The sequence below is a fragment of the Phallusia mammillata genome, chromosome 7, assembly GCF_965637545.1.
Source record: "Phallusia mammillata chromosome 7, kaPhaMamm4.hap1.1, whole genome shotgun sequence".
Classification (NCBI taxonomy): Eukaryota; Metazoa; Chordata; class Ascidiacea; order Phlebobranchia; family Ascidiidae; genus Phallusia; species Phallusia mammillata.
This window is the reverse complement of record NC_137258.1, coordinates 5459990-5473096: the sequence shown is the minus strand read 5'-3', so window position 1 is coordinate 5473096 and position 13107 is coordinate 5459990. Positions and strand designations below refer to the sequence as shown.

The 13107-nt window shown below is 38.1% G+C and overlaps 1 protein-coding gene across 1 annotated transcript; it reads left to right on the top strand.

Moving 5' to 3' along the window:
• Positions 1 to 239: 239 nt before the first annotated feature.
• On the top strand, positions 240 to 11658 carry LOC145239227 (beta-1,3-galactosyltransferase 5-like). Its single transcript, XM_080102517.1, has 4 exons — positions 240 to 405; positions 5292 to 5509; positions 7353 to 7575; positions 9242 to 11658. The coding sequence occupies exons 1-4, from the start codon at positions 290 to 292 to the stop codon at positions 9810 to 9812; spliced, it is 1128 nt and encodes a 375-aa protein (XP_079958643.1). The 5' UTR covers positions 240 to 289; the 3' UTR covers positions 9813 to 11658.
• The last annotated feature ends 1449 nt before the right edge of the window (positions 11659 to 13107 follow it).

Sequence of the window (13107 nt, the reverse complement as noted above, 5' to 3'; positions counted from 1 at the left end):
AACTGCTACCTTAGTTTTAGCTGTTTATCACTAAAAAGAATTTATTTTTGGTGGGAAAGGTTGTTAGCAGGTGTATTGGAACACATGCTTAGTGTAAAAAAGTACATGCTTTTTTATCGAGCATATTGTTAAAGTTTTGATGAAATCTAATGCCTTGTTGGAAACACACGGCATTTAAACCCAAATTTAAGTTGATTACATTTACCTTTTCATTATTCGTGTATATATTTTTTCCTTGCAGAAAGCGATATAGTTCAAAAGGTGCGATCTGTTTTCCTTTAAGACAGACATGAATAAATACAGGCGCCTGCAAGTTTGCTTGTATGTTGCTGTTGCCATAACGTGTTCACTGACCCTACACATTCTCAGTCAGCCAGCAAGCAAATACGCCACAAGGAAAGATAGGTAAGATTTCAAAATGTGTCTCTTGAAATGCAACTCCCTTTGTTTTACCACCAAGTCTTTTAACAGTCTTTGGTATTTAACGCTAGAATGGGATTCAACATGTTAAAATGGCTCAGTTCGCGTTTTGTTTGGTGTATTGACTTTACGCCCACCCATTGTGACACAAGTTTCAGGTGTTGTTAAATCTCTTTCCACAATTTTTAAAAATTAGAGACTTAGCGCCACACAACTTATTACGTTATATTTGTGTCTGCTTAAATATGTACAAAACGCAATTTCTTTTTTTTGTCAAACGAGTCGACGCGCAAACAGCTTTAAGTTCCTGCCGGTTTACTGATTTTACAGCATTTGGTGCTCGCAGTGCGATTATAGCTCTCAACAGAGGGTTTTAGTAAACACGTTGTTAAATCCTTGCCGGTGTAACAGGCTGTCAAACATCTGCCAATACACCGTAAAAAAATGTAGTAAATTCGAGTTTAACAATAGCGTCTTTTGTGATGATTGGTTACCGTGGTGTCAGTAAATTTTTAACTATACCCCGTAGCAATAAAACTTTTACTAAAGAACGTTTTGCAAAGAATTTGGAAATTCAAGCCAATGCGGTTTGTACTCCCGATGCATACAATTTGACACGCAGTTCAACTACACTTATCCCTTCTCTAGCTATTTTGCAGGTTTGCGCGTTTATCCTGAAGTTATTGCTTTTAAATCCCCGATTGGCCTGAAACTACACTGCGGAGCAAGAGTATTGCCTTGTAAATGTTAATATATTCCTTCCTTTTTGGGGGTTGTAAACAATTTATTATTTTAGCAAAATGATTCCACCGTTGACGTATTGGAAATAAGCTTAATGTAATTTGGCATGACAGTGCTGCTTCAAACACTGTCAATGAGACTTGCAACCACGCAAAAATAGTCAAAACAACGCGGTTTGATGGCATCATGAACTGGAAGCCAATGAGTTGTATGTTTTAGCCTATACTGTTCCAAATTCAGTCTGAGGTAGACCTTATCTCAAACTCCCGTTGATGTTTGTATACTTGTTTAAACGCAGCCACAATGCATTGTAGTTCGACTTAAAATTGCCCGTCAAAGTTCCTTGCTTTTGTTTGTTAAAATGAAGTGTTGTTTGGGAACTTGTTAAAAGGCCAAAAATAAAACGTGAACCAGTTGCACATCTGTGATCCTTGACAAACATGTACCATGACAAAGGATTGACCAGAAGTATTACACATCCTCTAGTAAAGGTGGCTTAAAACTTTTGTTACCGTCGACTGAACGAAGCGAGTTAACAAACAAACTAACCAATGAGTTAACTATATACATGTCCTCCTGGTTTTACCATAGCCCTTGGTTGCTTACACATAACACAGTTTTGCGATTGTGTACAGTTAAACAAGATATTAGAGGGAATATTTCCGACGTATGCGAACTGCGGTTCATGGTCTGATAATTGCCTTGTGATACGTGAAGCAGGAAACTCGTGTGTGTGAGAATGTCACACGAAAAGAGCACATTCTCCAAAGGTTGACTGCGCCTATTGCATTAGTGTTTTACTCAAGCAAAACCGATAAACGATTTTATCACTTCATATTCCTGCGCCCTATGGGCCATGTGTGGGCGTAAAGGTGCTGTTTCCTCACTTCCAATGTGGTAAACTAATCAAGGCTTGGGAAGATAGATTTGCTCGTGTAAACCGACACCCTATTTCCTAATGGCCGTTTGCTTAAACCGAAAAAAAGTCACGCAAGATACCAACGATAGGCCAAATCTTTGATAATACGGTAGTATGGTCATTTTGACCACGCAAGTATATCTTCAAACAAATATCAACAATATGTGGTACAATAAGTCTCTTAGCGGAAGCAATGACGACATGTGTTTTGTAAATGGAGTCAGAGGCTGGTTGTATGACAAACTTTAGCTGGTGATTGTACAACAATGATTTTCCATAACGTCACTCGTTGTTATATCATCTTATTATGTCGTGGTTCAACAACCGTTTAAAACAGCAATGTTATCACACAGGTTTTACCTAAATGCTACGTGCACTATAGGTTAGGCTTTAAATCTGACATTCAATCTTTGTTCCAATCTTTTTGGCGATTGTAACGTAAAATGTGATAGTAAAAAAACTGGATTTCAGTCCACAGGATTTGCAAGCGTTGGTGACACCGCTTTAAAATCATGATCAATATTTCGAATTTCTCCGGAATATTTCTTTTATCATGAATTCTTACGTATGGTTTCGCTTGTCACTAATAAATCATTCCAAGACAATAGTGGATACGCAGTCTTGGTGCCTAAACGTTTTGCTGACAATCATTGTGCCAAACGTGATCGAAACTCGGTTCGAAAAATTCCGGGCATGCCTAAAACGTTTGTAACCGTTTATCGTCCCGTTCTGGTTCGGCTGCTGGTAAAAAAACTTTGCTCGAAATACGTTTGACAACCCCCAACGACCCGACTGTATTTCGCTTTTAAACCGTGAAAAAGTCCAAAGTCTACCCTTTTCGCATAACTTGCTGTGATGGCAAAACAGATCGTTGCATTTTAAACCTCTTTGTAAGAAGTTCTCCCTGAAAATTAAAGCTAAACTATAAATACTTTTTCGCCACCTAGAATCTTTAACTTTCAATTTTAAAGTTTTGGTTGTTAATCGAGTGGTGTTTATATTCTGTTTGAACGTTTAATTTTCAACGTCCCCAAATAATTAAATCAGTAAGATTTAGAGTGTTAGACCTTACTTGTATCCAAAATAATACACTAGTGGTTTTGGAGTTCCAGTTGTGTGCAGCTCGTTCGAGTGTTTTTTTCCGTTGTTGAGCATACAACTGATGTTCTTAACCGGAGGTAAATTTGACCGGTAATGAGAAAACATATAAGTGAGACTAATAATACCAGTTTTGCGAAATTCGGGACAAGGGAGTAAATAGGAGAAAGAGAACAAGGGGAGAGAGAAGTTTGGGAGTAACTATTCTTTTGGTGCAAGCTGTTAAAATGTAAACGAATACAAATATTAGTTTAGAATCTCTTACATATCCAGTCATGCAATTATATGCACATTTTCATCTACTGTTAGGCGTTAGACGGTTGTTCAGTTAATACCGATGTTGCCAATCCTTTAAAAACACGTTAACATACATGCGTTTGGGCACAGCGATTGACGTGACAACACCCAACATTCATACACACTCATCTGTGGCTTGGGCCCAGCGGGTTTGATCCTTCACAATGAAAACCTCAAACATGTACGCACAAGGGGATAACGCTCCATTGCCAGTGAATCTGCTATAGGGCATTGCGAAATAGTCAGTCTTTTAGGATTCCAGACAGGAAATGGGCAGTCATGTCTTTACAAAACAAGGCATGCATTGCGAGACCAACCCGTCCGTACAACAGAGTGACATTATTCATGATTTCTATAACGCACGAGATTTAGACGTGTTTTGTGTTGATAGAAATATTAGTTTTAGTGGTTCATGACATTTGACTTTTGTCCATTTCTCCCCAGATTGGACAAAATCAAGGCTTTCTTTTCGTGGGATATAATGGTAATTTTGCCACAATTTGATCAGCCTTATTTTTAATATTGTACAGATTTTATTGACACATTTTGGCGTTTATATTGTTTTTGTTATAGCCCGAGTTATTGCCGATGCGAAAAAAACGGAAAGGTCCAGGCTTCCGGTTTTAGGTGGTGAAAATAAGAACGATCAAAAAACCACAAACATCAAGTATACCTTGCGGTTTGTGGTTATTTATTAAACGCTGTATAAAATGACCTAATGTTAACGCCTTATGGTTTGTCTCAAGCCTACTGCTCTTTCAACATACATCGCGTGGGTTAGAATCTATAGATCTGCTTTTCTGATCATTTAACCCAGGGGTCGGTAACCTTTTTTGCACTGCGGACCGTTTTTGAAAGTAAAATTTTATAGCGAACCGGTCTTCAAAAAACTACAAATATTTTGCAATGAAAACGCTTAAATTAGTTTATCATCCCTGGGGTACATGGGCAAAATGTTTTATAGCAATTAACCTTACAAATTATACGGCCAGGTAAAGAACTCCTCGCGGACCGGCGGTTGCCGACCACTGATTTAACCTATGCAACAAGACTAGAGTCTCAAAGGTTTTCCATAAAGAGAAAATCAGACGCGCCGTGTTACATTATAGTTATACTTTGCGTCGCGCGTTATTCCCTTGATGCAGGGCGTTTAATTTGAAACTTCCTGTAACCATTCTTGCACGTTGATTTAAACTTAGTTCTGCTCCTTTGTCGTCCAATGTCTTCCTGTGGTATTCGCAAGAACAAAATGCCAGCTTGTTTCTGAAACGGTTAAACAAACGCTGTTGTCATCATTAGGAAATGGTTTTGTATGCAGACATTTACTTGCATTATTCCGTTTGAAATCATAAATTCTGTGCACAGATTGTGTAAAATATTTGACGTTCGAATACGTTGACAAAACAACACGCAAAGCCAATCGCGATTTATGGATTTAACATAGTAAACCTTTAGTTGTTGTAGCAGGTTTGAAAGAAAGGGACTTAACTATTTGTCAAACCGGCTTCTGACATTAGCTATTGGAACATGACAAAACAGCACCATATTACAATGCAATCAATACAATGGGAAACTCGTCTAATTTAAATTATGTTGAGCATGGACCCATCCTGTTTTCTACCGAAATATATTTTTGCCCCAAAACAAATTGACGTTGTAAATGATTTACCAACAGTGTTTTACCAAAACTTCTTTGCCCACTTGATGATGCCAATGTTTGAATTAAAACCGTCAGAAAAGCAAACATGAAAAAAACGAAACTCTGTTAAAATATTTTCTTAAGATCCTAAAGTCAATATCTAATATTGTAATACAGGTCTCTGCCCCAGTTCGAAATTAAAGTGGAATCCGCACAGAGACCTGCAAACAAGACTTACAAGAACAAGATAGCTCAAACTACCGCAAGCGGTGAGGTGACATCTGCTGCACAGACCCAACAAACGGGCTTCTTGAGGCCGAGGTTTACTTATTTTCGAGAGCCTGAATTGATTTTCAATGATTCCTGCGAACACGATAAGTGTGGACCAAAAATTCGTAAGTAAATTGAACAAAAATCATATTGAAAGATATTGATCAAAATTTATTGTAATTTTATTAGTATTTGCCGGACTGTTATTGCGTGAAGGATGCTACTAATAGTACTGGTTAGGTTTATATCCACAAAACACATATCCACAAAGACAAAAAAGTGTTACTATTTTCTCATAATACCTTTGCGTACCAGGTACCACTGTGTAAGTCTATGAAACACACACAGTAAACCCCATTTATAAGTGTGATTATCTTGAAAGACCTGCATTCCTATCTTAAAGTTCACGTAAAGATTGACTTTGTACGAATAGGCTCCAATTCTTTGCATTCCATATCAGTAATTTCAGCAAACGTTTTACCTCAAGAAAGTTTGTTTAGAAGTCGTTTCGGGAACTTAAATTTATGCTTGTAAACACTTTGCTTTGGCTTTTAACAGCCAACGTGCGGCATAGCCCTTTTGGTATCCATTGAACAAAGGTTCGGCAATATTGCTTAAACGTTAAACAAAGTTTCACGAGTCACACCTTAAAACGTCACGCCAGTTCTTTGACGTCAATTGACGTCGAAAAGAAAAATAGCCAACCCTGTGCTCAATGTGTCACGTTTGCTGGGTTCGAATCGTTGCGGTTGATTACACGCAAAACGTCGCTGATGCTTTTAGCTTACGAGCCCAGAATAGGATGGCATGTGGCATATGACATGTGACAGGTCGGGAAAGGTTTAAAGTTATTTTCTTTCCTACTCCCAATTGGAAGAAACTTGAGGCCACCTGGTATGATTTTTCACAGTAGATTTTGTGTTATCTATTTGAAAATTTCGGAACTTATAAATGTTAATCATTTGAAACAGTTACTGGGAAGAAAAGGCCTGTTCAATGTGAGTGGTGTAAATCTTATTAGATGTGTTGGGGTATTTTTCGTATCGTTTGGTCCACGCACTTCTAACTTGAATCTTGAAATATAAAAATAAAATTAGCAGCTATCACTAAGCAGTAACAAATGTCTTCCAGTAATTCTTTTGCTACTATAGTTTCATACAAGCATTGAAAAAGTCTTAAACAAAAAAATGTAACTCGGGTTGTAAACCTTGTTTTTTAAATTGTTGCTGTATTCCGCGTATTGATGATTTCGCCGAAATGTATTTGTTAAATGTCGAAATTCTTCATGTGGAAAGGAGGAAAACAACGTTAATGATGGAAATGATATGAATCACTCGGGTGTTTTTAGAAACTGAAGAGAAATGACCTACGACTGTTTATTTGTTGGGGGGCATAAATTTTAAGATCGATTTCGGGGTAATGTAGCATCGGAATTAAATCAATTTGTATTACCTTACACATTTTATGTCATATTTTTTATAAAGGCAATCGATAATATAGCGTAAGGTGAAATACGACAGATGTTGCTGTTTCTCTTTGTTTATGTGGTCTGTATTATTTCGTGGGACGTTTTATGCATACGTGCCGTTGAAAAGTAACCTTGTAAGGTAAAGTTCACTTTTTGTTGATAGAAATAAATTAGATTGACGCTACGACTTGGCATAGCCCGCATTTTTGTAAGCTTGTTAATGGAAGCGCAGTGCAACGTGGCAACGATTTTTTTGTAAATAAGGGATAAATGGTTTGTTACATGCCCCAATGATACAACTACTCCTTTTTGTAAAAGCAAATTCTTATACACACAAGCGCAATACAACTAACACAAGTTACACACTTCAAACCCCAATCCAAATTGGCAACAAACAGTATACATCGTAATCTGCCAACTTTACTGTAACTATAGTGTCAATCTTCACCATATAATCAATGCGCTATGTTTTCTAAACCTCTGAAATATTTGCCATTCAGATCACAAATGGTCAATGGTGAACTTCATCAAGTCGGCTGCTGGAAACTTTATCCGTCGGGAACTTCTTCGAAGGACGTGGGGCTCGATGAGACATGTTGATAGTGGAAGATTCGCAACCGTTTTTGTGATCGGAAAATCAGAAGGAATGACTAATAAGTTATTGATAGAAGAGGGTGACCGATATGGAGACCTGCTGCTTTTCAACGGGCCTGACGATTACCAGTAAGTCTGTGGCTGTGTATGTAAACGTGCTGTAGGCAGGCCCTTGCAGCCAGTGCGCCGCGCCAGAGCCCTAAAACAGAGTTTTAAACGGGCCAAAAACTAAAGCCCGAACCGGACCCAAACCCTAAAGCACAAGCCCGAAACCCGGCCCGAACCCGAATCGTTTTTGGGAAGCCCGTTTAGGCCCGAAAGTTTGATTGACAAGCGTATACATCAAAGCCTCAGAAAAGACCAAGACAACCAACACAATATACAATTGGTCTTAAACAAGGCGTTTTAGGGCATTTGGCCAGGTCCAGCACCTTGCTACTTAGCTAGTTAATTTTTTTTTTAAATACTGACACAGAGTGTAAAGTTAGGTCCGAATCAAGCCCTTTTTTAATAAATAACCAAGCCCGAACCCGGTCCGACTTACAACTCTGGTCTAAGGGTCACTTGAATTGAATATAAAAACTAAAATGGGCAATTTCGTATTTATCTTTACTGTTTCTGTGAAGCTTTAAAGTGTTGGTGAAATTGCCCAGTATTTTGCCCATTTTGGAATGAAAACTAATCTAATCATGACTATTGTTCAAATATGGGACTAAAATGTCTTGCACCATGGTGCTGCAGCACAGGTTTTTCCTCCAAGGCCCTGGCTGTAGGTGAGATTTGCTTTGTTGGTGTTTTGCATTTGTACTTGGCATATGATAGATACCAACAGAGTTTTGAAAAATCGAAAACACCTATACGTGGCTAGCAGAATGTAACAAGATCCTTCGGAGATTGACACCAGGTTAAACTTACATTGTAAATATTTTTCCTCCTCTTTTGCTAAACACGAAATCCCGAAAAAATTCAATGGCCCGGGAAGAAATAAAACGCCTGCTGTAGAAACGTAGTTTTTCTGAAGATTTAATAGAACTGAAACTGCCAGTCGATGACAAAACACATACACCAGATAACAATGGCAACAAAGCAGGATGTCACTTAAAGACAGAGGGGCCCTAAGTTTTAAACAGCACGCACATTTGAAAAATGGAAATTCGTAAATAAATGCTCCTGCAAACAGCATCGCGTCCATCGTATGAACTAAATCGCATCGAATAATCTGGAAATAGAGTTTGTTTAAAAACATATCAATACAACATTGCACATATTCTCGACTTTGGTTAAACGAGGCCATATAGCTTACTTAAGTTGATTTGAGTTAGTTCGCTTCGCAAATATAAACATACCGATGCAGTTGCACTAAAGTAATCACCACGCAGGAAATGTGGGAATACATTATAGAGCGCAAACAAGTACAGCCCATATATTGGTGGATGATGTCTAAACGAGCTGTAGCTGCACTGTATTGTAAAGCAGTGGTCGGCAACCGCCCGTCCGCGAAGAGTTCGTTACCGGGCCGTATGCTTTTTCAAGCTAAATGCTTCAAAACATTTAGCCCATGTATCCTAGGAAAGATAAACTAATTTAAGCGTTTTCATTGCTATTATTTGTTGAAGGTCGGTCCGCGATAAAATTTCAGTTTCTCAAACGGTCCGCAGTAAATTAAGGTTGCCGACCCCTGTTGTAAAGCATGACAAAATCATTTAAAGCAAGTCTAATCGAAAAGCTGGTGTTTGCTGATTGCATGCTACTGGGTAAAAATAACTTGACACAGTATTGTTATTAATCTGTTTAGGAGTATGCCGATGAAAACCATGGCTGGTATGCAATGGGCCATTGAAAATCTTCCAAGCGACTATTTCTATTCATCTGGCGACGACGACTTTATGGTCAATGTGGGTCGTTTACAGGAAATAATTGACGAAGGCCGCAGAAACGTTACAGACTACAATTGGCCTGAATTTCCTATCATCTGCACCTACAGGACAATTAATTCCGCGCAGCCGTATAGAAACAAGACTGGAATTTACAAAAAGTGGTACATCTCCGAACAAGAGTACAAATGGCCTTACTATCCTAAGTCGTGCTTAGGAGGATTTTACACAACACGGTTAACTGCGGTTGCTCAACTGTTTGAAGAGTCCAGGCACACACCGCATTTAAGCGTGGATGATGTTTGGATCACTGGTATCTTAAGAGAAAAGATGGGTATGCCGGACGATATGGTGGTGACCCCAAACGCAACGATAGCTCATCACTTTCTTGGATACAAGCGAAAAAGAAGCGACATCAAAATTGGCTTCATGAAAAACGAATGGGCCAAGATAAAAAACGAGTTTAAGATAAAACAAATTTGTACATGTTGATCTTTGAACCAGGTCAAATCATAAACCTGAACTGCCATATCGGTCAGCGCTTTTTACTCCGGTAGCTTGTATTTGCCCAACCGCTTACAACAGCGCTCAAATGGCTTCACGGTTGACCTATTTCCGTTTGTGAAAAACAACAGGCACTCTCGCCCAGAAATTAAGAACTATGCAGGTGTTTTTCAACCTGCGTTCCATGCCAAGGCGCTATTTGTTTGTCGGTACGAAAGCTGTTGAACGAACTACAGACTATGCTTGTTCTAATTTTATGACTTACCACCTTTAAAGCTTCAGGTTATACTCAGGAATTGATAACAAAATAACCAACATCGCGCATGGGGTTTTAACCAATCGCGCATACTGTTAAACTTTAACGCATGCCTTTTACATTAAAGCCGTAGCTTTTGGGTCCTTATAAAGGTAATGTGTTACGATTCCTCAAATAACTTCCATCATAAAACTGTTGGTATCAAGTTGGTTGAAATTGTTTTAACTTGTAAATATCTATTGTCAATCCAAACTAGAGAGTTTCCTGCAACGTGCGTTTGCTTAAATACGTTGGAAGCAATGATGCTTGTCAGCAGAGCCTTCGTTTTATTTTTGCTTGTCGACGCAGAACCAAGCTAGCTTACCGCTTCTTTCTATTTCAAAAATATTTGTAATTGAAAGAGTCCTTAGATCACAGCAACATCAAAAAATCGTGTGGAAATAATTGGTCAGTTACCGTACAAACAACGGCGTCTCTTGCCAAATGCAACATGCTGTATCTAAAGTGCAGCCTGTGTTCTGTTTTAGTAACAATTCAGTTTTGACCACTTTTATGCCCGACCTTGCACCTGCTGTTTCTACCCTTTGTTTTGTGCATTAGAAACTACTCTTTTAAATTAAATTACAAAGAGTGCCGATTTTCCTTCGGTTTTGTGCCACCACAAACTGTTTAGGAAATAATGACGACTCTGTGTTACTGCAAACAACTAACCACAGTGCCCAACATGTTTCCTACATGATTGCTGCACAACTATTGGACTGTTTGATGTCTTACCACAGCTTAGCAATTAATGCCTGTTTCTTCAAAATACCTCTTTATGGGTAAACACTTTTTGACTCTACGATTCAATCGTAATCTTTCGTGTACTCACTTTTGGTAGTTAGCTAAATTTTGTCTGGTTTATTATTACTGGTTGGATCTGGGATGTTCGTATAGCGTTGGAAACAGATTGGATGTAAATGTAACAACTAAATAGAGTCCCACCACTACACCATTTAACATGATTTATTGCTTTTCTTGTGTTTTGTGTTCTGTCCTATGTTCAGTTTCCAATCTACTATGTTCTTTTTGTTGTATCAGGTTAATGTATCTAACCCTAACCTGACAGAACTACAAATTTACATGTAAAAATCGCAGCTAAGATATATTTTAAGCTTTCTGTCGAATTTACCTATACTATGGCATATCGCTAACATGCATTGATTTGTTTTAAGACAGTTTAACTGTTCTATTTTTTCATTACAGTTTTCCGCTTGACAAATGTTTCAACCATACTGTCGACAAGCAAATCGATTGCTACTGTATATTTTGAAACCTGTATACTTGTGCTTTTACGATGTTTTTCTGCTTTTCTAATACTATTTTGCTACCACTTTTTATTACCTTTACCAAACTACTAATGTATTAAAAATGACATATAAGTGCCTTGGTCTGGTTGTCTGATAACGGCCTTTATTTAACACCACAACAAATGAAATAGGGTGAGATACTGCGGATACAAGCCAAAACGAGTCCAAATCACTTGGCGTTGTTTCATTTATTTTGCAAAGTTTCAATAAAATAATCCTGAAGTGCTAATATGTGCTTGTGTCCAGTACTATGTGTATTAAAAGGTACCTTCAGGTGTTTTTAGTTGTTGTTTTTAATGTTAACAAACGTGAAATCATTTTCAAGCAGCGAAAACACAAAATACGGCCTAAAGATAAAGGTCATTTTTGTCAGTAGAAAGCATGCAGAGCACGACTTAAACTGTCAAATCAAAACACCGTCGCCCTTATACTTTGGCAACATGACATGCGTGGAACCGAACGCGTTTACTAGTTTACTGGGGGCATCGATTCTTTATTTGAATTTATTTGAAATTTTTCCTGGCGATGTGTAACCGTGGAAGTGGGAACGGGACACCACCGTTTGTAACTGAAATTAATCAAACTTGTTTAATGAATTTGCTATACTGTGCTAGGAAACGAAATGCATTTGGTTTTTAATTGCTGCGATGCTCAACTTGGCAGGCATAAGTAATAACAAAATGGAGTGCGGAATATCATTTAGAAATACAATACAAGGAGTATTATACAAGTCTTCTTTTCCAGCAGTCAATAGTTCTAGCATTAACGACAGTTTAGTTCAGGAAGTAATAGCGATATAACACCTGGTGCACTTGAAATTGTAGTTAAGCATCCTTTGTTGGTTGGAAATGTGAGAACTGAGAATGAGGTCATGTGTGTCTTTAAGAAGTTTAAGTAAAAACCCTATTAGGTTGTTGCCTGTTGGTCTAGTGTTGGCTTCACAGCCTTTTTTACTCAATTGCTCATTGCATTAATTAAACTGAAATCTGATGTATTCATTGTATTGTATGTTGAAACAGGGACAGTCTAGTATTTTTTAAAACACCCAGGGGGATTTTTTTACTGGGTAAGAGCCCAGGACGCTCCCGAGGAGGATACCCGATTAGGTTTTTTTATGACTGTATATGGGCCAGGCACGCTGCACCATTTGGCCAAGTTCCTGCCCACGCCTAGACACCTTGGTGTATAGATAGTTAGTTGACACCGCAGCGCCGCAAGTGATTTAAAAACAAGTTTTACACAGAAATTGACATTATTTTTTATTTTCTTCTTTAAACATGTCTTTTGACCCTTTGCTAACACAGAATTTCTGCAATTGAAAATTTATGCATTTATAATTTAGGGAATAGATTATGTTGAGGATAGTCGCTACGCAATTCGTTTAATACATTTGTAACGACACTATACATTCTACATAAAATATATTCCCGAAACTTTTATGTTCCACGTAAATCGTAATATTAGTTAACTTTTTTAGAAGGAACTGTATTCTTTGTAATTTGATTTTACTCGAGTGACAGGCAGGGCTGCCACTGAGATTTTTAAGATATCCCAAGGTTCCCTCACTAAAAATCCCAAGGTTTTTCCAAAAATCCCAAGATAACGAAAACATGGCAGATACACAGTTTAAATCCTAGCTGGCGCAGGCAGCATAATTTTTATAGTTACACCAGGTCCC